The sequence below is a fragment of the Sus scrofa genome, chromosome 16 (genome assembly GCF_000003025.6).
Source record: "Sus scrofa isolate TJ Tabasco breed Duroc chromosome 16, Sscrofa11.1, whole genome shotgun sequence".
Classification (NCBI taxonomy): Eukaryota; Metazoa; Chordata; class Mammalia; order Artiodactyla; family Suidae; genus Sus; species Sus scrofa.
The window spans coordinates 20,420,541-20,448,006 of record NC_010458.4 but is presented as its reverse complement, the minus strand read 5'-3'; the positions used below and the strand labels follow the sequence as shown (position 1 = coordinate 20,448,006).

The window sequence follows — 27,466 nt, the reverse complement described above, 5'->3', positions numbered from 1 at the left end:
ACACATATAACTCACAAAGCCCATAATTAGAATAGCAGTGTGGTGGTTCAAATGAAGCAGATTTAGTGGGCCATCCAGCTACGGCAGAGTCACAGCTCTGCTGCTTACCAACCATATGATCCTAAGTGCATGTTAATTTGCTTCTCTGTAAATGAAGTCAGTGTGAATACTAACCTGATGAGGTTATGGGATTAAATCAGATAACACTCATAAACCGCTTAGCGCAGTGCCTGCTTATTAATAAATGCTATTTTAACATTAGCTATTCTTATTTTATTAGCTCCATGACCTGAGTGTATAAAACTGGAAGCTCTCCAAGATTCTCGATATTCTAAAAGTCTGATCCAAATCAGGGAAAACTACATGTAGTGAAATTAGGAGGGAACTAATATTTTGAGGTCAGAACTTCGCAGGTTCTCTTTTGCATTTCTTAAAAGCTTCAACATAAATAATAACTAATGAGGATGTGGTCCCATCAAGGAGAAGGGAGGGAACCCACATTGAGTCAAGTCTAGATTCATAAGAGAAATGGCCTTCTCAGTTATATTAGCGGGAAGAAAGGGGGTTGAGAAAGGGCTGAGTGGGTTAAAAATCTTCTCCCTCTTCCCCAGCACCCTCTGCCCACCTCTACACCCCAATACGGAACATAATCGGTATGATAAAGATACGAGTCAAAAGAGATAACCATAGCCTAACTCTACCAGAAAATCAATAAAGTGATCCAGAAGATATAGAATTCTAAGATCTTAAGAGCAACAACAGAAATTGTAATGAATTCTAAGTCCCCCAAAGGAATTCTCTTTGTATTCATACAGCTTTTAAAAGTTCAACGATTACCTAGTTTTTAGAATAAAATTTATTTTCCTTTTCCACTATCGAATTAAGCAATAAATGTTTGCTCTCAAAAAACAATAAAAAGGAAAATTCAGAAGGAAAATAAATGTCAAACTAGGTTTGAAAAAAATGACATGTTAACATCCACCCAGAGTCTTGCTCTAAATAACCTCTATTTATCTAGGCATGTGGGCAAACCAGGTTATGTGGACAGAAGAGCAACATTTCTTCAGGTTCAGGCCAAGGCCCAAGCATGATTGCCTTCTGCCCACAAACAGAAGTGTGCTTTCAGAAGACATGCAGACTCGATGGAAAAGCTGGGGAAGGCTGGCAAGGCAATGTGATCGGAAGATAGGTGCTAAACTTGCCTTTTCTTTGCCCGGTGAATTCCATACTCTTCCTTCAAGACTCAGCTTGAATGTCACCTCTGTTGGAAGTCTTACACTGGAGTAGCAGGACAAACACCCTCTACAGGGCTTGCAAAAATTTCCTCCAACTCCTACAAGAGTGTGAATTACTCTATTGTCTCATGGTCTAAATTTGTTTTGCTTCTGAGTCTTCTTTGCGTCTAGCAGGTAAACTCCACCAGGGCTGGGGCTGAGTCTCATTTGTTTCTGGGACCCTGATACTTGGCTCACAGTAAAAACAAATGATGGCTTGTTAAATGATGAACAAATGAATGGGAAAACAAAGTGTAAGATCGTTAGGATGCCTAAAAAGATAGAGGGAAACTGTGTCAAGAAATCACAACTCAAGAAAATGCACAGGAGGACTTCCCGTCATGGTGCAGAGGAAACAAAACTGACTAGGAACCGTGAGGTTGCAGGTTCGATCCTTGGCCTTGCTCAGTGGGTTAAGGATCTGAGCTTGCTGTGAGCTGTGGTGCCTGGATCCCACGTAGCTGTGGCTGTGGTGTAGGCCGGCAGCTATAGCTCTGCTTAGACCCCTGGCCTGGGAAGCTCCATGTGCCACAGGTGTGGCCCTAAAAAGAAAAGAAAACTCACAGAAAGAGAACTTAATTCCTTGACAGGTTTTCTTAGGCTGCATATTTCATAGACCTGGGGCAGAAGTTCAATCTATTGAGGTCACTGAGGACATTGCTGATTTTGGATATTAAAAATCATAAGCCCTAAATGCTTTACTTATTTATTTTTGCTTTTTATGGCCACACCTGTGGCATAAGGAAGTTCCTGGTCTAGGGGTTGTATCAGAGCTGCAGCTAGCAACCTATGCCATAGCCACAGCAACACCAGATCCGAGCTGCGTCTGTGACCTGCACCACACCTTGTGACAACATGGGATCCTTAATCTACTGAGCAAGGCCAAGGATCATACCCACATCCTCTCATGGATACTAATAGGGTTCTTAATCTATTGAGCCACAATGGGAACTCCAAGCCCTAAATATTTAAAATTCAGCCTTGGATGAAAATAATCTAAGAACAAAGGCAATGGTCTTCAATAGTAGGGCCTCAAAGGAAGAAGAAACATTGAAGTCTTGACAAATGACTTGCGACTGTGAAGCCCTGAACTAGCTTTGAACATCTTGCTATGAAAGGTAAGAAAGATGCCTGGAGGAGTTCCCTTGTGGCACAGTGGGTTAAGGATCTGGCATTGTCACTGTAGCAGCTCAGGTTGTGGCTATGGCATGGGTTTGGTCCTTGGCCTGGGAAGTTCCACATGCTGTGGGTGCAGCCAAAAAATAATAATAATAATAACAAGATGCCTGGAGAATACTGCCCGATTGGATAGCTAGAATAGTCAGAATAAGATTAGGCTGGTTAAATCTGCCAGGATTTAATTGGCTCTATATGTTGCCATCATAAATATGAATTCTGACTAGTAAAATGAAATATGGATTATCTGATTATTTCTAAGATATTCTACTGAGCACTCTACATCTTTAACTTCAATTTTTAAATGTATATAACCCTTAACCTTAAGATATTTTATGAGATGGTATAGCATTATGTTAATAGGTTAACAACTGGCCACATGTGGGGCCATTTTGCACATGAAATGTCACTGATCTGAGTTGAGCTGTGCTGCAGGTATAAAATACACACTGAATTTCAAAGACTTAATGGGAAGAAAAAATATAAAATACTTCATTAATTATTTTATATAATATTTTAGATATACTGAGATAAATACAGTATTAAAGTTAAATTTATCTGTTTTTATTTTTTTAATATAGCTACTAGTAAAATTTTTAATATGACATGTGCGACTCATTTGTGGCTTTCATTGTATTTCTACTCATAGCATGAATACAGAGCAACAGTTCTTTTTTTTAATGACTTTTATTTTTTTCCGTTATAGCTGGTTTACAGTGTTCTGTCAATTTTCTACTGTACAGCCAAGTGACCCAGTCACACATACATGTATACATTCTTTTTCTCACATTATCCTCCACCATACTCCATCAAAAGTGACTAGACACAGTTCCCAGTACTACCCAGCAGGATCTCATTGCTTATCCCTTCCAAATGCAATAGTTTGCATCTATTAGAGAGCAAGAGTTCTCAACCAAGGGTGATATTGTCCCCAGGGGACATCTGGCAATGTCTGGAGATTTTTTTTTTTTTTCTTTTTAGGGCCGCACCCACAGCATATGGAAGCTCTCAGGCTAGGGGTCAAATTGGAGCTGCAACTGCCTGCCTACGCCACAGCCACAGCAAAGCTGGATCCTAGCCACATCTGCTACCTACGCTACAGCCTGCGGTAATACTGGATCCTTAACTCGCTGAGCAAGGCCAGGGATAGAACCAAATGCTAGCATGTCAGATTTTTAACCCGCTGAGCCACAACAGGAACTCCCTTTATTGTCTCTTTATTTTGTGAAACAATTTTTTTTTTTTTTTTTTTTTTTTGTCTTTTGTCTTTTTAAGGCCACAACCACAGCATATGGAGGTTCCCAGGTTAGGGTCTAAGAGGAGCTAGCTGCCAGTCTACACCACAGCCGCAGCAACGTCAGATCCGAGACACGTCTGCGATCTATACCACAGTTCATGGCAATGCCAGAGCCTTAACCCACAGAGCAAGGCTAGGGATCGAACCCGCATTCTCATGGATACTAGTCGGGTTCATTAACCACTGAACCATGATGGGAACTCCTTGTGAAACAATTTTAATTTGCTCATTAGCTTTGTTATATCTCATTCTCCATGACTTTACCCATCTTGTTATAATTAACTGATCTTTATATAAAAATTGAAATTTCCCTTATGTTAGGAAAAAACATTTGTTTTTCATCTTGCATAGGTCACAAAAGTACAAATGGCTATTATGGCATAACCATTATTAGAACACAGAAGCTCAATCTTCTCTTCCATATACTATGCATACAAAGCTTCTCACTAAGGTTTGCCGTAAGTGGAGGGCTCAGCATTTCAGGACAGTGAGTGACTGTGACGCTAAGGTCCTGTGGTACTTACAGATGGAAGCAGAAATCCCAGTCGGTGTCACTGCTGACAGTTGGGATGCGGATGGGACTGGCTCGCATCTTATTCCTAACAAGAATCACATGTGAGGTCAGCGTTGGAAGAAAACATTTAAAAGTCTGCTCTATTTTCCCTTTCTTGGATGCTGTTAGCCTTAAACTGAAACTTCCCATGTATATCCCATCCTAAATCCACAAATAGATTACACCCACAACACTCACGTATGGAAACCTTGGAAAGCAGAAATTAAAGACATCTGCCAAATTAAATCCCTAATTAAATTTCTTCCATCTAATTTTCACTCCACCTTACCTCCAAAATCCCTGGCCCTTTTACCCCTTTAAGCCAGGACATTTACAGCTCCTGAATCATCAGAACTATGATCTTCTAAAGTCAGATATTATTTTTGCTGAAAATCAGCTCTCGCTACTAACAGTGTGCTTATTAATCCTTCTCTGTATCCTTAGGGCATTCTATTTAGTAGATGATCCTAATTAAGGAACTAAAACACATGTGTATATTTTGGCTGCTCTCGTTAGCTAATGGGGGAAATGGTGGAAACCCAGGCAAAAAATTTCATTTATAATTATTTGCTAAATTCACTCCTCATGGCTATCCCTGCCGCTTAAATCAAATCCAAATTGAGTTATATACCAAACTTCAATACCCTCCAAGTCGCTCCTCACCTCACCTTGCACAATGTCACTCACTCCCACCTGAGCCCAGAGTAGCTCTCTGACTCCGGCTTCACAACACCCACAATCTAAACACCAGAAGGGAGGATTAACTTGTTTTTCTAATCTCTACTTTCAAAACTGTGGCCAGGGCGAGGGGTTTTGACTTCTCAACCTCCTAAATTCTGTTCCTATGAAGTTTCACATTGGCCCTGAATTCTAACACCAAACCATGACCCCTCTCTCAAGTGCAAACCGCTTCTTTTCGGCAGTAGCCTCGCCTTAACTTCGTAAACCTCTACGCCACATTCTGAGCACCGTCCGAGCTTCCCCTGGCTTTTTCTTGTGAGCGGTGCCATGACAGCAGAGGCTCTGGACTGAAAAGCCAGCGAGGGGGTCGCACGGCGTACCTGGCCGAGGGCAGAAGAGCCACGGCCCGGAGCTAGCCTTCCCGGCTCCCTCAGCCCGGCAGGTCGGCTTCCTCGGGCGGCTTCAGCGTCCTGACCTTGGCGGGCCTCGTTAAAGGCACCGCAGGGTTGCCTTGCGGAAGCCAGACGCTCAGGTTCTTCGGCCCCTGGAGCCTGCCGCCCTGGTTCTGGCTCCGAGATAATGGGGTTGCTATGGGAACGGAACGCTCCCGGCGGCGCCTAGAGCATCCGCGCCTGTAGCCATAGCGACGCGGGGCACTTCCGGTCAGGCGGAATCCCAGGCGGCTGCAGCCAACCGCAGCTGCCACGGCACCCTCCGCTTTCCGGTCCCAGCAGGCGAGACTAGGGTGACCTTAGGCTCAACCCACCCTTCTCGGCTGAGGCTGAACCGTCCACTATTGTTTTTCTCTAAGGGACTTTACCTCTTGGAGATAAGACGCGGAAGAGGAGATAAATCCCACGGAAGGATGGAAAGGGTGTCGGGCTCTATGATTTATTTAAGGCTGCTACATGACATGCCTGCCGGACTGTATTCGGCGACACCCTGTGACCCCCGCGGGCCTCTCCACGGGCCCTGCACCCTCGCAGTTCCCCTAGGTGTTGGGGCTTTCCGGGCCCTGGAGGAAAGGCTCAGATTGAACTATTGACAGTGTGGCACTGTGTTGCTCTGCATGGATAGGGAAGTGGCCTGCAGGAAGTGAGTAGCTTAAGAAATGGATCACTAGCTCTGCTAATGATCAGCAGTTCAGAGAATATTTTTGAGGGTAGAAGACACATTTGGCAAACACCACATAGCCCGAAGTTATGCACCATGTATTCTTATCCCACCCATCTTCACTGGCATGAAATATATACAGTGGTAACAACTCAGATCTGACAGGTGCAGGGCATTTGTGGTCAATACCCAAAGGACCCGCACTGGCTCCAACAACCTTGTAAAACACAAGAATACTGTCATGAACCCCACAATGAATTAGGAGCCTGTGACAAGTCAAGTTGGAACTGGTATGTCCTCATTTTCAAAAAAACAAAAAAGCTGGGTAGAGAGAGAAGGAAAATATTTACCAAGAACTTGACCCGTGGTGTTTACATTTAGTGTTTGTTCTTTCCAGTTCTGAGGTTGAATTTTAATTGCTATTGATCCAAAATTGCCAAGATAACCTTTCTGGAGTTGGGTTGGAGGAGCTACTTTAAGGAGTTTGCTTTAATGTTTCTTAAGTAAAACCTGGATGGCATATTAAGGTTTGAATCTACCCTTAAGTCCTGAGCTAAAATTTTGGAAGAAGCTCACCTCCTTTACTCTGTTTCCTAAAGAACCCTTAGCACAAACAATGATGAGAGCATTGAGCCTGGCTTCAAAGATGTCAGGGTTCTGGTTTGGACTGTGTGCCCTGGGGCAAGTCACAGCCGGGAGAACTCAGTTTTGTTGCCTGTACATTGAGAGTGCTTATACCACTGGCTTTCTAAAACCCCTTCCAGAATTCTGTGAGGGTAAACAACAGATTTTTGTGATTCTGTGAACAATTTAACATGTATGGGGATGAAAAGGTTTCCTTTTCTCTTATTTCCCTTACACTTGTTACAAGTTGGTCTTCATTGAATTGAAAACTTTAAATGTTCTGTCAGCTAGGAAACGGCTCTGGTTGTTTCTAAGTGTGTTCCATGTAACTTCTCTTTCCTGATCACTTGCTTTGCAATCCTTGTGAAGTGAAGTGGTACCAGAGCAGGCACTAAATTCCCATTGCTACAGCTGACACTCTGGTTCCACCTTCATTTAATTAGCTCTGACCAGAAGCAAGTTGCCCTCATTTGTAAAATTAGAAATCAAGTGAAAAGACTTAGACTGCTAAACCTCTGTGCCATTTTTTTCCCCTCTCCTTGCCTCTTAACCTTGGCTGCAAATGTAAACTTAGAGTGTTGCAGGAGAGGTCGTGTCCTGGGACTTGCAGGAGTCCCTAGAATGGGCCACCAAGTGAGGCTTCCAGGCTTCACTCAGCAAAGAATTCTAGAGAGCCACAGTAAAGAGCAAGCAAGTTTCTTTAGAGGAATACATACTCCTTAGGCAGAATGCGGACCATCCCAGAAAGGGAGAGCGACCCCACAGCATGGAGTCCTGGAGTCCTAGGTTTTTATGGGTTAATTTCCTTTTTTTTTTTTTTTTTTTTTTTTTTTTGCTTTTTTAGGGCCACACCCATGACATATGGAAGTTCCCAGGCTAGGGGTTGAACTGGAGCTGTAGCTACTGGCCTAGGCCACAGTCACAGCAACACAGGATTCGAGCTGTAACCTATACCACAGCTCACAGCAACACTGGATCCTTAATCTGTTAACAGCAGCTGCCCAGCAGCCCTGCGCCGCAGCGTAACAGCTCTGGTGACAGCCCTGTGGCTGTAGTATACCAGCTCTAGTGACAGCCCTTTGGCTTTAGTGTACTAGCTCCGCACCCCTGTGGCTGCAGTGTATCAGCTCTTTCACCCAGCGAGAACCCAAGTGAGCACTTGCAGAGTTGGAGAACTCAGGCTTATTACACCGGCAAGCTCAGAGGAGATCGCTCTCTGCTCTCCGGCATCTGAGCCCCGAAGAAGGGCTTCACAAGGCTTTTATGGGCTACCTCTGCCGGGTCCATGCTTGGCTGGTTGGACCAGAGCGACGTCAGGCAAGGCAGTAGATGCAGAAACAAGTTTACAGAAGCAGATGTGTGGGGGAGGGGTGGTTGGGACAGTTGGCTCGACTTTCCTTAGTCATCATGGCCGGGCTCTCCTTTCTACATTTTTATTGGGACATTTTCTCCTACAAATCCACTGAGTGAGGCCAGGGAGCGAGCTCGAATCCTCATGGATACTAGTCAGATTTGTAACTACTGAGCCACAGCGGAACTCCCTGGATTAAATTATTTCATAGGCTAACCAGTGGGAGGAATAGTCTTGCTATTTCAGCGTAGGGTGGGGATATTCCAGGAATCGGGCCACTGCCCACTTTTTGGCCTTTTATGGTTCTTCTTGAACTGCCATGGCCTAAGGTGGAGTGATTTTTAGTATTCCAATGAAGGTATAGGAGCTAAAGGTCATGAACAGACTATTCTCAAAGCCACCTTGGTTTCAGCCGGTTCCAGCCCCTGGTCATCACATCCCAACAACTGCTCCCCTTCTTCATTGTACAGTGTTTGTGTCCCACCCCTTTCCCTCCAGTCTTAGTAGAAGGTGTGCTTTTGTTCTGTTCAGGAACTCTGGAATGGAATGCTAGTAATCTGGGGACGGTGCGTTCACAGCGTGTTCACACACACTCCCTCCATCGATCCTGTGGTGAGCATTGCTGTTGCAGAAATGCCACAGAGGAAGCAGGTCTAGAGGGTGTTTCTAGACTCCTCTGACCCCCCAGTCGAGTGTGATTGTCCTCAAATTATTCCAAACCCAGGAACTGCGAAACCCAACAAGGAAATCCAAATAAACACACTCTTGAACTGTGTAATTTCTTAAAACACATCTTCCAGCCTCTCAAGGCTGGGCGAGATGCCTTCCTTCTGAATTCCCGCAGCATCCCTGGCTAGGATTCGACCCCTAGCCTGGGAACTTCTTATTGTGACACAGACTCTTGGCACTCCATTTACTTGTGAGTTTCTCCATGCACCTGTCCATCCACCCAAGGCCAAATACCTTTTGAACACCTACTACATGCCCGATGCTCTTCATTCTAAGCATTAGGGAAGCAATGGCAAAGTGACAAAGATTTTACTCTCCTGGAGTTTCTATCCTACCAGGTGAAGAAAAAGATAGGGCTGCTAGTAAATGATACGACAGCTCTGTAAATTAGAAAAAGGCAGGTGGCTTAGAGAATAAGTAGCGACTCCTGTGTGAATTAGATAAAAAGCCTCTTCCTCCAGCCAGACTCAGGCCAGTGCTAAGGGGTCTGGTGGTTCAGTAAGGATCCAGTGCTGTGGCTGCTGTGGTGTGGGTTTGATCCCTGGGCTAGGAACTTTTGAATGCCATGGGCTCAGCCAAAAACACCAATAAAAGAAAGAAAACATCTGGAGGTGACACATAAGTAATATTTACTACCCACCTCCTTTGCTAAAAGCGTGCATTATTTGGCTGTGTCCTGCTCCTCTCTCTCCCCTTCACATCCTCTGTTATCAATCTGATACACAAGTCAAAGTTCTTAAAATACTGTTTCTTCCCTTTCTGGGGACTTGGTTTATAGCGACCATGCAGAAATGTCTCTTTTCTCCCCTTCCACCCATCTCCATCTCTTGGGGATTTACTCAAGGGAGCCTTTCCATTTGCTGCAACCCATGTCAATTGCTCCCACAACCAGCACCTAGAGCCCACTTCAGCGATCCTCAGAGTTGAGCTCTTGTCCTTTGATTCACAAATACGCCACACGCTCCCCGAATGTTTAACAGTTCTCTGCCCTGAGCAGGTGAACAGAGATTGCTCCTGGGACTGCCTTAGTCTGTTGCTTTTTTCCAGCTCACTCTTTCCTGGAAGTCTCTCTTAACCTTGCTCAGAAAGCATCACCCCCATCTTTGCTGGATGGTGTTTCTACTGCCGTCAGCACCCAGCATCCTGCAGTTAGGCCACATTGTGAATGGCTGTGTGTCAACATGTTCTGAGTGCATCTTCCCCATACGGCATATGATGTGTTTATCTTAAGAAGGGGTGGGTTTAATTATTAAAGTCTTTGGAGTCTGTCTGAAAGTTTATGTAAGAAAAACAATTGATGACTCTTATGAAACCAATGTGAAGAAAAAGCCCGTTCTTTCTCACTTACTGTAATGATCCGTGCACTATTCTACTTTTTTCCTCTGCATTCCTGTATCACATGATGGAAGCTAATGTGAAAATGGGCAATTTGAAAATTATCCAAACAATCCTCACACATATGCATAAACACATTCGTACATAGGATAGTCATCATTTTCAGGGATGTAAAATACTGGAGGCAGATTAAATGTCCATCAACAAGGAGCTAGTTTAATAAAATGTAGCACAACCAAACTGTGGAATACGATGCAGCAGTTAAAAAGGATGAGATGTGTGTGCTGACAAGAAACAATTTCCTAGATATTTTAACTGGAAAGAGTATGGTCAAGAAGAGTGTATACAGTTTCTGTATTTAGGAGGAAAGTAAAGAGTTCCTGCTGTGGTGCAGCAGAAACGAATCTGACTAGTAACCATGAGGTTGCAGGTTCGATCCTTGGCCTTGCTCAGAGGGTTAAGGATCTGGCATTTCCATGAGGTGGGGTGTAGGTTGCAGATGCAGCTTGGATCCTGCATTGCTGTGGCTATGCTTTGGGATGGCAGCTGTAGCTCGGTTTCGACCTCTAGTCTGGGAACCTCCATATGCCATGGGTGAGGCCCTTAAAAGCACACACACACGAAGAGAGTAAAAGATATGCCTACATGTACTTACAGGCATCAAATGTCTTAGGTCACTCAAGAAACAGCTGTTGCTTCTGGGGAGGTAAACTAAGAATCAGGAATAGGAGAGATTTATTTTCAGTTTATCCTTTACCCTACAATTATACTCTGTAATATCTAATCATCACAGTATGAGGTTTTTTTTTTTTTTTTTTGGCTGCACATGCAGCATGTGGAAGTTCTCAGAGAAGAGATCAAACCAGCACAACAGCAACCCAGGCTGCTGCTGTCACAAACCAGATCCTTAACCCACTGAGCCACAAGGGAACTCTGAAAGTTTTTTTTATATCCTGACATTGGCATATGAGGCAGTTCTTTCCATCTAAGAAGACTGCTTTGGATTTATCCAGGTTAAGTGCTCATTTGAGTGTCACCAAGAAATCATCTGATCTGAATGGCTGGAGTTTTCCTTTTGGGGTGCATGCACTCGATAATTTAAAACAGTAATCACCTCATGCACCATTTGCATTATTTTCATTGATTTCTTTTGTCCTTTTTCCCCTGGGGTTGTGATGACTAAAGCTTCAAATAAGTGTATATGGTATGTAGTGGCCACGGGAGCTGAAGCAGAGGCAGTAGAATGGTGTTGTGAGTGAAGGGAAATGGCTTTAATGAAGGGAGATGGTTGTTAGGTTGTTATGAAGAATAATGTGAGCTGCTGAAAGAGCTGTACCCATTTCACTGTCAATCTGCTGTTTTAATTATGATTTCCCTGCAAGAATTCACCCTACTGGAGTTTTTTCAGGAACAAATTATCCTTGTAATGTGATGGAGAATGGGTTTGATTTTTTAAAAACCATGTGTACGTATTTCCCAAAAAAGGAAAAAAAAATTTAATGTAAGCTTTTAAATCTTTTTTTTTTTTTAAAGACTATCAATTGAGAGGCAATTTTTGTTTGTTTGGGCCACACCTGCGGCAAATGAAAGCAAGTTCCCAGGCTAGGAGGTGAATCAGAGCTGCAGCTGCTGGCCTAGCCACAGCCACAGCCACTCGGGATCCAAGCCGCATCTGTGACCTACACCGCAGCTTGCGGCAATACTGGACCCTTAACCCATTGAGTGAGGCCAGCAATCAAACCCACATCCTCACAAACACTATGTTGGGTGTTTAACCCACTGAACCACAATGGGAACTCCTGAGAGGTAATTTTGAATCAGCCCGGAAGTGGTTGATGCTTGGGACAAAGTTCAAGGTGACCCCAGGAGCTAGAGAACGGAAATGACATCACACATTGTGTGAGGGACTGTGAACACCGGCTGAGGATAATGCAGGTTATAAAAACCACTGCCCTGAAATGCTACCGAGCTGATCTTCAGAAGCCACACAGGCATGCTTGCAGAGGCGCCCACATCAACAACAGAGATGCAAAACGAAACAGATGTTTATTTTCTGCAATACTTTCTGTAAATTACAAAGGCAAAATGCTAAACTACAGCATATAACTTTTCAATATTTAACCAGAGTACTTGTAATAAATATGCAATCCTGAAACAAGATCAAAGGCTACACTTTGTCAGGGGTCCTACGAAACGTCTCAAGTTTTACACTCTGCAGCATTTCTGTGTTGGGGCAGGAGGGGGGGGTGGTTGTGTGTTTTCTTAAGTGCTGTGACAGAAAGCCCTTTCACATTCTTCTTTGGAGCATTTTCGAAATTGCCGAACTATAAACAGCTTCAGAGAAAGTAACACCAAGCTCAAAAGCCATTTCTGCTTCCCTGTTGTTGGTCCTCGTCCAATACAGATGACCACGTCACCCGATGCTGCCAGGTGGCCTGGGAGCCCAGGCAGCCCCGTCAGAGCCAGCCTACACTTGCCGTTCCCGACTTTAGGGATTTCTGTATTCCGCGGACGTCCCTCCATAAGACAGGCCGTAAAGGAAGCTCCGAGCAAGTGAGAAACATTTTTAACCAGAAATGTTGTCTCCCCAGACCTCACCTGGGCACCATAATGTTTGCCAGGATTTTTTTTTTCCTTTCAAAGTTGAAAAACGGGTACTAAGTGTCCTTCCAGAGATAACCTACACATGCTGGTAGAGTGGGGGCACTCAAAAATCATCAGCTGGTAAAAGCGCTGTGCTACCGTTCTGAGAACACGATCGCAGAAAGTCTAGGGGCAGCTCATAATGAGTTTGGAGCAGAAAACCACCTTTTGTTATGGCTGAAACCGCTGAGGAAAAGGTTATATTTTTTTAAAAAGTCTTAAGCATGATTACCTAAAAAGTATTTTGTTAATACAGTCTAATGTAAGTTTCACTTATTTAGGGACTTAGATAGGAAAGCATCTGGAAGAGCCGATAAAAATATTGTAGAGAAAAAAAAAAAAAACAAAACACTTAAAAAAATTGAGGTTAAAAACTAGGAGGCATTTCTTTTGGCTGTAAACATGCAGTTTACTGTCCCTTGTTGAAACACAAATGTTTGGATTTCCTGAGCTTCTTGGATAACCAACAGCAGGAGGCCAGTTTGCATAGAAAATTTGCAGTAGGTCAGCGATTTACTTAAAAAGAACTTTTAAGGACAACTTGCTTTTGTTTTTCAGCTTCATATTTAAGTTCGTAGCGCTCAGCAGACTCCAAGATGGAGGCGCAGGGTGATGAGAAATACAAGGCAGATGGGGGGAAAAAGGTGGAACCAGAGTTTTTAAATCCACAGGCTCAAAGCACGCACGGCATCGCTAGTGCCTTACGAATTTGGTTAAAAACTGAGTCATGTTTGGGGATGGGACCCAAAAGCAGCAAGAGCCCTGCTGTGCTGCACGGCACAGCCCCTCGGTCATGGGAGGGACCCAGGAGGATGCCGGCCCCAGCACAGGGACAGGGCTCCTGGGCGTGGCTGATCCCTGCTCTGAAATCTGAAGGGCTTGACAGTGCCTTTCACCTCTGCTGCTCTGGAGTCTCTAAGCTGTTGGGAGTACAGGCTTCTCCTGGGACCCGTCCTCAGAAAGAAGCCTTTGGGGAAGGGAAGAAGCTCTATCATGTGGGTCACAGTGACCCCACCAAGGAGAACAAGGGCAGTGGTTGCCAACAACTCCAGGTCTAACACAAGGGTGGACAACAAGGGCCCAGCGTCCTGCCAAGGAATCGGCTTTACTTCTTCTGGGACTGGTTCTTACACATGGTAAGGATTTGCTTCAGTACTTTTTGGACATCTTCATCCATCTGGCCCTAGGAAATTCCAATGAGAGACACACATTAGAATAACATATGACATCATGGCTTGGATGTAAATTCCACAGGATACCAGGGAAGGGGGGAAGGAGGTGAACAAAGGGGCTTCGGCCCCACAGGTGCTTCATGATGCAAAAATAGGGGGTTCCCTGGTGGCCTAGAGGTTTGGATGCCGCGCTTGCACCACTACAACCTGGGTTCAATCGCTGGTATGGGAACTGAGATCTCACTTGTTTGTTTGTTTGTTGCCAAAACAAACAAACAAACAATAACAAAAAACAGAACATGCAGAAAAATGATAGATGGTAGAGGGGAGGCTGAAAGCTGAAAAACTAAACCACTTGTTAGAAAAATAAATGTCAAAAAGGTTTCAAACAAAACCACACTCATTAGAACCTAACTCCTGACTCTGTGTCACCCAGGGAATGAGACAGTGGTTGGGTCATTGGCTTTCACCCCCTGATCTTCCAAGGAAATGTTAGCTCTGCCCCGTTCCCACATCTCTAGGAGGAAGAGAGTCAAAGAGAGAGCCCCAGTCTTTTTCTTCCAGAGGAGGATGAGGCTGGGTCTCCCACCAGAATCCTTGGCAAAGAGCTCCTGGGGTCTTGGGTTGCAAATGTGAGCCCAGCCAGCCAGGGCACCAACAGTCATGGGAGTGACATGGTGCCCGCAGCTCTGAGAATATCATCCTGCCTGGAACAAAACACCTAGGCTCCCTCTCCCGATGCGGGGTGGGGTGGGGGGGACAGCCATACCCTCCCCTCAGTTCTCAACAAAGGTTAACAGGCACAGGGCTCCGGACACAAAAGCCAGAGCAAAGCACAAGGCATTTTAAAGCTTTCCAGTGAAAAGCTGTCTCCTCGAATTCTCATTTGTTCTCCTGGTTTCGTGATGGACATTTGGGCAACACTTGCTGTGGTACCTCCTTAGGATCCCCAGACACCGTACCTGCACGGCATACAGAAGATGCATCCTGTAAACTGATATCACTTCCTGGTGCTGCTTCTTGCATTCCTAGAAAGAGACAATTTGGCAATGTTCAAGAGCTCAGGAGACTTTTAAAAAACCTCAAAAAGGAGTTCCTGTTGTGGTGCAGTGGAAATGAATCCGACTGGGAACCATGGGGTGGCAGGTTCGATCCCTGGCCTTGCTCAGTGGGTTAAGGATCTGGCGTTGCCGTGAGCTGTGGTGTAGGTTGCAGACTCGGCTCGGATCTGGGATCTGGCATTGCTGTGGCTGATGTGACCCCTAGCCTGGGAACAACCATATGCCTTGGGTGCAGCCCTAAAGCCAAAAAAAGAAAAGAAAAAAGAAAAAACAGGGAGAAGGTAAAGAGCAAACAGGAGAGAAGCCTCCTTCTTTCCCACCAACACATCGATACCTCGTACCCATCTCCCTGCACGTCAGGCCTGGGAAAACCACCAGCTCCCACCCTGGTCTTCACCAAAGCAGCCTTTAGTCAATGACCCTCCGAAGCACAGCGCTCCTCCAGGCTGGGCATCTCTGGGCTCACTCCCACCTGCCCAAGTGCATCTGCCAGCCACCCCCGACACCCCTAGCCCCACTGGGCCCACTCACAGCCAGCTGGTTCTGCAGTTGTTTGACCTGCTGCTGCAGCACCTCCAGCTGCTGGCTCTGCCGCTTGGACGAGCTGGCGGAGTAGGAGAGCTGCGAGAGGCTGTTCAGGGCCTCTTTCAGCTTGATGACTTCCTTCGACATCTCGTTTATCTAGCGAGAAAGGAAAGTTCGATCAGTAGCGAGAACATGTCCGCGGAGGCCACCCGCCAGCTATTTCTCAGTGGGGAACCCTGCCTGTACTGGTCTCTGGAAGTGGAACGATCCCTTTTTATTTTTTACAAGTCAACCCATCAAAGGAAACAGAGAAAACCAGATAAAAATCAGGCAAACCAACAAAGCCCCCTAAGGCCATCCCCTGCAGACAAGAGCCCCGGGGATTATAGACTGTATTTGGGGGCATGAAGGTAACAAAAGCCGTGACCTTGATTTTCTTCTTTTCACCTTTAAAAGGAGTACGGTTGGAAAAGCAAGCCAGGAACAGGACTTCAGGCGGTCTTCATGTGGAGACAGCTGTGCCTGATTCGCTATTGCTGATGTGGGCAAGCAGGAGTAAGTCTGGGGAACCCTGATATTGCCAACAGGTCGCCTTGTCGTGAAGACAACCCCCTACCTCCTCTCAGGCCCCTGCCCCTTCAGCTTTGGAAGTTCTTTTTGAAACATGCATTACGGCAAAGGAATAAGAGATAAATAATTCTGTAATGAGTATCATTCAGAACATGTGACCCAGGAGCCTGGGGGTGCAGAGCAGATCCAGGCACACAACCGTCCTACCCTCCCCCTTTGCTCTCCTCCTTCCCCCAGGCCTGGCCCACTGCCAATCGCCTGATCCCCACATTCCTTCCTTCCTCTCCTGTACACTCTGGAAAACGAGGGCCAGGGAGGGTTTTTATACTGACTCGGGCAAAAGCTCATGCCGTTTAGGGAAGCCCTAGCCAGCCTGGGAGTATTTGGGTTTCCATATGACAGAGGAATCTGTCTGGATTCTAAGAGTGGAAGTTCAAAACGTTGCAGGTGCTTTGCAATCAGTGGGTTCACTTCTGATCCCTGACACTTGGTGGTGCTTCTGTAAAATCATTTTTCAAGGGAAAAGGTGTACCACACATATAAAAATGCTTCAGTATAATGGGAGTAGTAGAAGAGAGTGGCTTTTTTTTTTTTTTTTTTTTAAAGAAATGTCAGAGTTCCCGTCGTGGCGCAGAGGTTTAACGAATCCGACTAGGAACCACGAGGTTTCGGGTTCAGTCCCTGGCCTTGCTCAGTGTGTTAAGGATCCGGCGTCGCTGTGAGCTGTGGTGTAGGTTGCAGACGCGGCTCGGATCCCGCGTTGCTGTGGCTCTGGCGTAGGCCGGTGGCTACAGCCCTGATTCGACCCCTAGCCTGGGAACCTCCATATGCCGCAGGAGCGGCCCTAGAAAAGGCAAAAAGACAAAAAAAAAAAAAAAAAAAAAAAAAAGAAACGCCCAACCTGCTATTCCTAATGTGGTTTTGGGAACAGACGGACTCATATGTGGAGCCTCTGAGCATTCTCGACAGGTCAGTGCCAACAAATAGTAAACATGTTAACAATAGCAAATGAAGGCTGAAGGTCCCAGGGTTTATCAGCTAGAAATTCAACAGCGCTAGGGTCTCACCAACCTTCTTGTCTTTATCCTCGTCCATTTTTGAAGAGCTCTCGGAATGCCTCTTCATTTCCACAAGCTCCTCCTGAGCGTGCTGGAATTTTGCCCAAGTTCACTGACTTCTTGCTCTTTGGATTTCAAAAGAGCCTGCACGTTTTCCTTGTCCTTCTTCATCTGCGAGACCTCACTTTTCAGCTGGGCCACCTCCGAATGGGCCTTCTCTTTCTCTTTCACCGATTCCTTTAACTTTGAGCTCAACACGCTCACTTCACTCTCCCAAGACGACTGGAGCTTCTCGTAGGCGGACCGGGGTACCATGGCGTCAATCACGGCGGCCTTCTCTTCCAGGAGCTGCTTCTCCAGCTTCGCCACGTCGCCTTCCTTGCTGGCCAGGTGCTCTTGGAGGCTGCTTATTTTCCCCTCCATCTCTTTGGCGGCAGTGCGAAGCGCGGTCACCACTTGCAAGTGCTCTGTGATGGAGACAGAGTTGTCTTTCTGGGCGTCCACCAGCTGTTTGAGCTGGGTCAGCTCGGTGAGCACTTTGGCATACTGCGACTTCATCTCGGACAGGGCCTCCTCCGCCTTGGCTCCGGACAGGCGGGTCTCGTGCATCAGCTTCTCGTGCTCTGCTTTATGGATGTATTCAGCTGTGACCTCTTCCAGCGACTTCCTCTTCCGATAGTCCTCCAGCTCGGCCTGGGCTTCTTTGTACAGCTGGGACAGCTCGCTCACCTGCTTGTTGAGCTCGTCGATCATCCTGTTCATGGCTTCTCTCATGTCCCCAGCTTCGTCGCCTGCCTCTGGGCTCGTCTGGCTTTTCAGCGTATCTTTCAACTTGGCGATCTCTTCTTGGGCCTCTTGGTACTTCTCAAACAAAAAAGCCTTCTCCTTGTTCATGTTCTCAATAACCGAGCAATATGAACTTTTCATTTCCTCCACCTCTTCCGCAGGCGGCTTCATCGCCACCCCTTCTCCCTCTCGACAAGCTTCTCCTCTAACTCTCGCACTTTCTCCTGGTGGCGCTCGCTTTCCTCCAGCGCACACCGGAGATCCCGCTTTAGGACTTCGATTTCTTTCTCCGGGATCCTTCGCTCCCGGAGATGGGAGTAGGAGTCCACGCTTTCCAGCGAGACCAGACCCAGCTTCATCTGCTTCTGCACACTCAGGACTTCTTTCATGGCTTCCTCGTACTTGCTCTGGGTTTCTTTCAGTTTCTGGCTGAGGTCGGAGCCATTCTCTGAGATCTCCGCGTTGTTTACGCACACCGGTTCTGTCCTTCGGGCCTGGAGCTCGGCCTCCAGCTGCCTCCTCTCTGCCTCCGAGTTCTCCAGTCTCTTCTGCAGGTCTTGTAAAACCTCCTGCAGCTGCTGGATCCTGACATCGCCATCGAGAGAGGACTGACTCGAGGGATGTGGTAAGACGGATGGAGATGATTTGGAGTCTGGGGGAGAGGTTTCCCTCGGTTTGCCCAGGGATGGGGTCAAGTCAGTGTGGGTGGAGTGGTAGGAGTCGAAGCTCAGGTCTGCTTCCGCCTCCCTGGGTGCTTTGGCCTGGGGAAAAGGCAAGAGGGAAAGGGCACCCAAAGGTGTGGTTAGGTGAGCAAGCGGCTGGAAGGAGAGGGCAAATTTGAACCTTATGTACACAAGGGCAGCGGGATGATTTTACACACGTCCTCTTGCCCCATGAAAAAAATATGGTCCCGGACATGAGAGCCGGATGAATGACACTAAGCTGGTTCTGGGTTCTATCAGGATAGATTATGTGTGCCACTTTAGAAACATGAGATTTGTTTCGGGGGTAAAGACTCTGGCTCAAGTTTTTCCTTTGTTTCTTATATTATTGTAGTTGTCAAGAGAGACGATGGGCTCAGGACAGCTACATCTTACCAAGTTCTTAAATCTGCTAAATGATCAACTTTACCAAATGAATGGCTAATCATATATATGTGTGAACATATATATATGTGTTGTCATATTATATATAAATCATTACGTATATAATTATATATACAATTTACCAATTTAGCCATTGACCAGAAGAGAGGCGATGAATTCCTCTCTCAAGTAACAAATGATTTGAAACTATATAAAATGCTTAAGGCTAATTATGTTGTAAAAAGAAGAGGGAGTTCCCATTGGGGCTGGTATCCATGAGGATGCGGGTTCAATCCCTGGCCTCTCTCACAGCCTGTGGCTGTGGCTGGCAGCTGCAGTTCCGATTCGACCCCAGCCTGGGAACCTCCACATGTCGCAAGTGAGGACCTAAAAAGCAAAAATAAATAAATAAATAAAAATAAAAACAAAACAAATAAAAAAGAAGAAACTAATGTAGATGTATAAAACAAAATACTACCTGACTCACCCTGAAAAACCCAATAGTTCGACCCTATAGAGTAGACTGGGAGCAATCTATTTTCCTACCTGTAATTTATCTTGTAATTCCTTATTGTGTAGAGTAAGAGAAGCCACTTTTGCTTGCAACAGGACAAGAAGTTCTTGTTGGTCAGCCTCAGAACTTATATCCAATAAGCTATCCGCACCTTGGAAAAGAGAAAGACAATTTAAAATAATACGTAAAAAAAAAAAACCTGAACTGTTATTTCTCTGACCTCTAACACCCACACATTCTACCCAATCTGGTTCTTCCTTGTCCAGACAATGAAGGAAAGTCCCTTCCAGCTGGACAGATGAATTCTCAAGTACCAGGGTAACCTTACTCAGGTATCCCCAGTGTAATAGTAGATGCCAGGATGCAAATAAACTCATCGGAGACCTGATGGACTTGGCCACGCACTTTCGGTTCACTTGGATTAAGTGTCTGCAACCTGGTTGTTTTCTTTTCCTCCATGCCTAAAACAGTCCATTCTATGAATCCTCATAGAAAGATCTCTGGAACCTGGGTCACTTCTTATTACTACCTCCATCACTCTAGTTCCAACTTGATCACCATACCTGGTAACTCTGCAAACAGCTTCTGAACAAATCTCTCCTCTGTCTCTCCCTTTTCCAGCGCAAATGTAGCCTCTACCAACAACCCTATCAGACTAATCTTCCTAAAACACACTTGATAGGGTCAACCCTTTGGTTCAAGAGCTTTAATTACTCTCCCTCTAAAAATAATCTCCAAATTCCTTTATCTGGATTAAGGCCTCCAGGATCTGGCTCCTATCTATTTTTTTTTTTTTTTTTTCAGGGTTATGACTCATGATGTCTTTCTCCACTATCCCACTTTCAAAGTTTCCATCACGCACTCTGTGTGCTCAACACAAGGCTGCTTCTTTAATCTTCTTTATCCATATGACTACCCTTATAGCATCTCTTTGACTAGATACCTCTGAAGCATCCTTTAAGACCCATGTCAAACTCTGCCTCTTCCTTAAAGCATTTGCTGAGCACCCCAGCATGAAGCAGCTGTCTCTGAATCCCACAGTAAACACTGTTGGTAAACCACAACTGTTAGACATTCTCCTGCTCATCATGCTGAAATAACATCTAAAGCTGTGCAACTCAAAGTTCTCACTGAGACAAGACAAGAAACGTGCTTCAGAATGTATTTCACAGCACTGCTTCCCATCCAGAAAGTCTTTTCCTATGGAAAAAAAAATTCCAGGTGGATGAACGAAACAGTGTGCTTGGCTCTATGACTTCTGGTACAAAATCCTCATTTATTTTATTTTTATTATTTTTAGATATTTATTTTTTTGTTTTTTATTTTATTTATTTACTTTTTTTGGCTGCACTTGTGGCATGTGGAAATTCCAGGGCCAGGGATCGAACCCGCACCACAGTTGCAGCCTGTGCCACAGCTGTAGCAATGCCAGATCCTTAATCCACTGCACCACAAGGGAACTTCCTCCTCATTTATTTTAGACTGGCCACAGTTTAGAGACCACACTATGAATAGCACTGTTGTGATTTTTACTGCTATTCAAAAATTTTCACAGCCATTTAATGCAAGGATGAAAACTCTGACCTTAATTTAGAAGGATACACAAGTGATATTTCTTCATACAATGTCTTACTTATGATGTCTGGTGCCTAAACCACAGATTTATGAGTGTTCTTGACAAAGAATCTGGCCAGCTTGGAAGGAAACAGAAGACTGGGAGCATGAGGGTAATTCTAAGCAACAAAAATTACTTCTAAGACTGGATGGATGGCTTTTAAAGTATCCAATATAATAGCTGCTCTGTTACAGTAACATTGTTCTCTGCCGGGACTATTTCTTAATATTTCTAAATTCTGAAAGTTAAGGGCTCCAAACACATATGAAATGCATAGTAGACTAAGGAACTACATGCAGGGGGAAAAAGGGGGCCTTTGAAACAATCTCCTCTACATTTAAAATTGATTCTGAAGGTAGCATACTACATTCTTAGAGGGTAAAGTCACTGGATAGACTCAATACAACAACTCAAACCCTATTTTGGTGAAGACAATATGATCATGTGGGATTTCATCAACACTCTTTGCACATATCTTTTTAAAATCCAAAGTAGAAAAGTTAGATTGTGGCAGCCATGCCCCGGCTCAGTTGATTCTCCCACCAGAAAATAACCTGCTGCTCAGTTGCAGGAAGGGCCACTGGCTGACACCTGAAGTCTATGGACCTCAGCTCAGAGCAATGTTTTAAATAAAATGCATAAATAGAATGTGCAGGCGAGAGTGACTGGAGAGCCTCTTTTGTAACACACCAAATAACAAGATCTGGAAGTAGGCCTAGTAACTGTCAAGATTTCCAGTAGAGATACTGTAAATGATGTTTCAAGATATTTGTCCTAAGAGTAAGGGGATATGATATCATCTGTGAATTTCTTGGTGTCAAAGTCACTGGTCTGCTAATACCACCAGGGCTCGTTGTTTGTATTCATCACTGAAGGGGAGTGCCAATGTTTAGCTGGGGACAGATGTTATTTTTTTTTCCACACCCAAGCCAGGGACTCCTTAAATCCAGGTGAAAACCTCCCGAGTAGGGAATCAGCCCAGGCTGTACTGGGGTCATTACTGTGGCACCCCAGATTCTCCAACCTGCCTACACGGGTACCTCTGCTTGGCCCTTGCTCTCTTAAAGGGACATGAAGCAGAAACTAGTCAAAGGAACAAATACAGACGCCCCTTCATCTTACCCGTGGTACTGTCACTTAGTCTGTCTTTGTTTTCCCGTATAGAGCTGATCTCAGCCTGTTGGAACACAAACATGACTGAAAAACATTCCTGAATGTATATTCAGAAAAAGAATACACTCCACAAAAGAATCAAGCAAATTTTCCTCCGTGAGTTTACACAAGTTGGTGTTACCCTACTAGAAAAACAGAAAATCTCAAGGAAAGATATTTTAAAATGTAAGTGAATGAAAGGTGACTTCAGTATTTCCTGAAGTATAATTTTTAAAACACTCAGAAGTTTCCAGAGGATACATTCTCAAAATATTTTTTAGAAATTGCATTCAGAAAGTATAGTACAAATATTTTTTAAGATTATAATAATTGTATGCAATAGCTAATTGAATGGGCTATGTGCTGAAACTTTATCTTTTTAATTTTTTTTTTTTTTTGCCTTTTCTAGGGCCGCACCCATGGCATATGGAGGTTCCCAGGCTAGGGGTCTAGGTGGAGCTGTAGCCACCGGCCTACACCATAGCCACAGCAGCGTGGGATCTGAGCCATGTCTGCGACCTACAACACAGCTCATGGCCATGCCTGATCCTTAACCCACTGAGCAAGGCCAGGGACGAACCGACAACCTCATGGTCCCTCGTCAGATTTGTTAACCACTGAGCCATGACGGACACTCCTGTGCTGAAATTTAGATGGTAAATACTACTTTCATAACAAAGTCAAATAGAAATTTGAATTATCTGAGTAATACATTGGTTAAAATACATTAGAAGTACTTTTTAGCAATACCATTTTTTTTTATTACTCAAATGAATTTATCACATCTGTAGTTGTATAATGATCGAACAATCTGATTTCACAGGATTTCCATCCCACAGCCCAAGCCCATATCATTTTATAAGTTAACTACAAACATATTATTAATATTTCTAAGAGAAATGGCAGTAAATAAGACTGGTCAAGAAAAATAAAGGTAATTTTATAAGGAATAAAATGCTTATGGCTGTGGATTGACAGTCCTCTAAAGACTTCCTCTAAACCTAGGTCTCAATACCTGTCTGTTCATATACTGGAAACATTCTTTTAACTTCAAAGCCAGAGAGAGTCTCATTCCAAAACAAAATACAGCCACCTGCCAGAATTACTATGGTTCATCTCAATGAGCCATAAACTATGTTAAGAGAGAGAGTTTTCCAGGCAAGGAGCCTTTTGTAATGGCTCCAGTGCTAAATATAAAATGGCTCACTTTAGGCAAGTGCTTATCATTCCAAAAGCTGTATTTTCACTTAAAAATATATGCTTATTTGAATTTTTCAACTCTATGAAGGTACAACAAAGAACAGCCTTTGAAAGCTTATAATTTGAGGAGTTTTGACAGATACACATCCACGGAACTACCACTGTCATCAAGAGGCAGAATATTCCCGTTACCTTTCAAAGTTTCCTCAGGCCTCATCATAGCCAATCCGTGCCCAGCCCATTCCCAGACCACCTCTACTCTCCTTTTTATGTTTTCTAGAATTCCTATCAACGGGAAGTCACGGGGAATGAATTTCCGTGAACCTGGCTTCTTTCGTTCACCATGATGGTTTTCAGATTCATCTATGATGCTCCTGGGCCAACACCATATTCTCTTTTATGGCTGAGTAATATTCCATTATATGGCTGTAACTCCATTATATGCATATATCTCATTATCTTTATCCATTCACTTCTTAGAGGATATTTGGATTGTTTCTAGTTTGAGGCTATTTAAATACATTTGCCATAAAAATTTGTATGTAAGATTTTTTGAGATTATACATTTTAATTTCTCTTGGGTAGATGTCTCTGAGTGAATGACTAGATCATGTTAGGTGTATGTTCAATTTTTAAAGAAACTATCAAACAGTTTTCCAAAGTAGCTGTATCATTTTACACTCTACCAACAGAGTATGAGAGTTCTAATTCCTCCATATCATCAACAATTGATATATTTAATCATTTTATACTTTAGCCATTCTAAATGGTGTCCTTTTAAAAATATTTTTGTGATTTTTTTTTAAAAGAAGTAAAAGTCTTTTTATAATCTATTTCTGAAAAACACAATTTGTAATATTACTCTTTGGCACACACTGCCTCCTTTGAGCCATAATCATATTAGAAGTATTACGGTGGTAATTATAAACATAAGTTCCTCTCCTTGCCTTGCATATTAATCAAATCTAGTTAAAGCAAGGCAAATTATAGGTTGAAAGAATCTTTTTTCAAATAAATGTGCATCTAAGTTGAAAGAAAATTTATTTTTAGTATGTTTTAGATGGGGAAATAAATATACAATTATGCCATTGCAATTTCACTTTAACAATGATAAATTTTAGTTTTTTTCCAAGTATAATTTCCTAGTGATTATCAAGTAAATAGATATTAAACTGAAATATTCTCCCATTCCTTAAAACACCAAAACCACAAATTTGGAGATTCGGGTGGAATATGACTTAATGACTTTTCCAAAAAATTTCTAAAATAAATTCAAATTACTTTTTTTTTTTTTTTTTTTGTCTTTTGTCTTTTTGTCTTTTTTGTTGTTGTTGTTGTTGCTATTTCTTGGGCTGCTCCCGTGGCATATGGAGTTTCCCAGGCTAGGGGTCTAATCGGAGCTGTAGCCACCGGCCTACGCCAGAGCCACAGCAACGCGGGATCCGAGCCGTGTCTGCAACCTACACCACAGCTCACGGCAACGCCGGATCGTTAACCCACTGAGCAAGGGCAGGGACCGAACCCGCAACCTCATGGTTCCTAGTCGGATTCGTTAACCGCTGCCACGACGGGAACTCCTCAAATTACTTTTATAGTCAGGAAAAATTTGATTAAAAATATAATTACTTCTGAGTAAAACATCAGAGAATAACCAACATTTCCTTCTTTTTGATTGGTATTATATCCTCTCGCAATTTGGTAAGGTGACTGGCTATTAGGTAAGTTCTTATCTTTGTCCCCTTTTTAATGAAGAAAATTACATATTAGTTAATGAATATAATTTAGGAATTCTATTCTTTTTGTACAGAATCCCTGCCAGGGAAAATAATCAAGGGGTGCTTCATGATGAAAACTGAGAAGTGTATTCTGTTTTGCCAGGGGTTGTATAACTTAGTCAAGTCTATTATGTATCTTAAAATTCAACAATAAGTCGGACACAGAAGAGAAATACCTTGAAGGGTGGTTCAGCAAAAAATACTGATTCCTTTCCTGAAAGTGGTGTTGAAGTTATTGATCTTGGGGAAGACACATCACTCAACTAAAAACAAAAAATGAAAACCGTCATTAAAGAATCCTTCTCTAGAGTCTTTTCTTCTTCACTGCCAAAGAATTAGCCTATTTACCCAAAGCAAATAAATCTAACAGTCATTATCCTTAGTTTCAATTAATTCACGGGTAACATATTTTCAGTGTAATTCAGCTACCTCAAATACTTTTTGAAAGTTTGCAGAGTAGTACTAACTAAGGAACTTTGCACCTATATTCACCAAAATTAACTTTAAAATTCTCTACAATTTCTATTGCGGATTGAGATTATTATTAATGATATGCTAACATATGTAAAATTACTTACTGAACAAGATTATTCTCTCAAATATCTGATGTGGATTATTCTTTTTATGGCCTATGATTCTTTTAATAACAAACTCTGGCCTTTTATTTTATTTCTTTTACCATTTCATAGATAGCCAAGCTTCTTCTATTCAGTAATCACTATAAGCTCAGAAATGAAAGTGCCTTTACTATTAGTCAACCTTGAATGTAATTAGAAAGGCAGACGTTTATTAACACTGTTTAATAAACCAATTAAACTTCATTTGCAATTAATGTCTCAGCAGCAATGCATTCTCCTGCACTTTACTAGAGCTGTTAATGTGAGCTCTAAAAACAGACTGAGCTTATGACCTTAAGGTAAAAGTTTGTCATAGATTTTGAGCATTTTGAGGCTTTTAAAAAAATACTGTTCAATTCTTCAGTTTTGAAATAAGTAAGAATCAACATTATTTCCATACTCATAATCAAAATTCTTCATACCCCCATTTGTAATTTAAAAGCACTAAAAAAATTTTTAAAAAAACACTTTAAATGTGCATTTAAAGGTCAATTTTAAAACCGTTCTTTTGGGCCTAAACACAAAAGGACAAAATTATAGCTTTGTTTTTATATGTTTTCTCATTGTCAGTTGGCTTTTATTTTTACCTGGGTAGGACTGATAGGAGGTGGTGGAGCTTTGCGTTTTTTTGGAGTTCCACTTCTCTCTGAGCTTATTTTAGAGACTTGATCATGCTGAAAGTTATCATAGTCCAATGAATGGAGGGGGGTTAGTTAGGTTAGTAAAGTCTGAGCAAATAGTTTCATCAAACAAATGAGAAAAACCTCAACAGTTCATGCATTTCTTACTTTATCAAGATCTGAAATCTGCTATCAACATAAAAACAAGTAATATGCATGCTCCAAGTTTTCTTCTAGCAGCCCATGCTTTGATAGCAAGAAAATAATAATAATAATAAAAAAAAAAACAACACAAGACAAAACCAGATTAAGTTGGTGGGGAGAACTGGAAAAGTAGAGGGTGAGGAGTTGTTTCCCATGATTCAGACCCAGAATACATTCATAGTCTAGCTCCCGTCTTATGCAAACCAGTGGTATTTTCCTGACATTTTCATTACTCCATTCTTTTTCTTAAAGAATGTATAGTGAGCCCCTCATATCCATAGGTTTCACATCCACAGATTCGACCATCTGCATATCCCAGAACCGAGTTGACAGACAGTCAACTTTACACATTATTTGAAATAAGGGACTTGATCATATGCAGATTCTGGTATCCCCTGCAGATACCAAGGAATGATTGTAAATATGGGAGAAAAAGGAAATCTCAGCTCTGAAGGTTATAGAGAAATGATTAACACAATTAGTAAAAATAAACTCAGTATCGAGTATTTGCTATTTATGATAATTTTTTCAAGAATCTTGGTGTAAAAATTAATAAAACAGCCAAATACACATCTCATTAATAAACAATAGTGACTATGGTTTTAGGAAAAATCCAAAATAACAGGGCAAATTTCTCAATTTCTATCTGCATAACGCCAATGACATTTCAGAAAAGCTCTAATTAAAAGGAAAATGCTAAATCTCTTTATTTTCATTAAATATCTAACATGGCTAA

General features: G+C 43.1%; 2 protein-coding genes across 2 annotated transcripts in view; both read right to left on the bottom strand.

Annotated features, from left to right (window-relative positions):
* TTC23L (tetratricopeptide repeat domain 23 like) overlaps positions 1-6,754 on the bottom strand; it is a 50,317-nt gene extending 43,563 nt beyond the window's left edge. Inside the window, 2 exon segments of the mRNA XM_021076626.1 lie at positions 4,272-4,346; positions 5,362-6,754. Of these exon segments, the coding sequence (XP_020932285.1) occupies positions 4,272-4,339 (68 nt within the window). The 5' untranslated portion in view covers positions 4,340-4,346; positions 5,362-6,754.
* Positions 12,161-27,466, bottom strand: part of RAI14 (retinoic acid induced 14) — a 167,119-nt gene continuing 151,813 nt past the window's right edge. The window contains 10 exon segments of the mRNA NM_001128462.1: positions 12,161-13,959; positions 14,911-14,976; positions 15,541-15,690; positions 17,176-17,259; positions 17,262-18,124; positions 18,127-18,709; positions 19,580-19,698; positions 22,285-22,339; positions 25,466-25,552; positions 26,494-26,580. Of these exon segments, the coding sequence (NP_001121934.1) occupies positions 13,882-13,959; positions 14,911-14,976; positions 15,541-15,690; positions 17,176-17,259; positions 17,262-18,124; positions 18,127-18,709; positions 19,580-19,698; positions 22,285-22,339; positions 25,466-25,552; positions 26,494-26,580 (2,172 nt within the window). The 3' untranslated portion in view covers positions 12,161-13,881.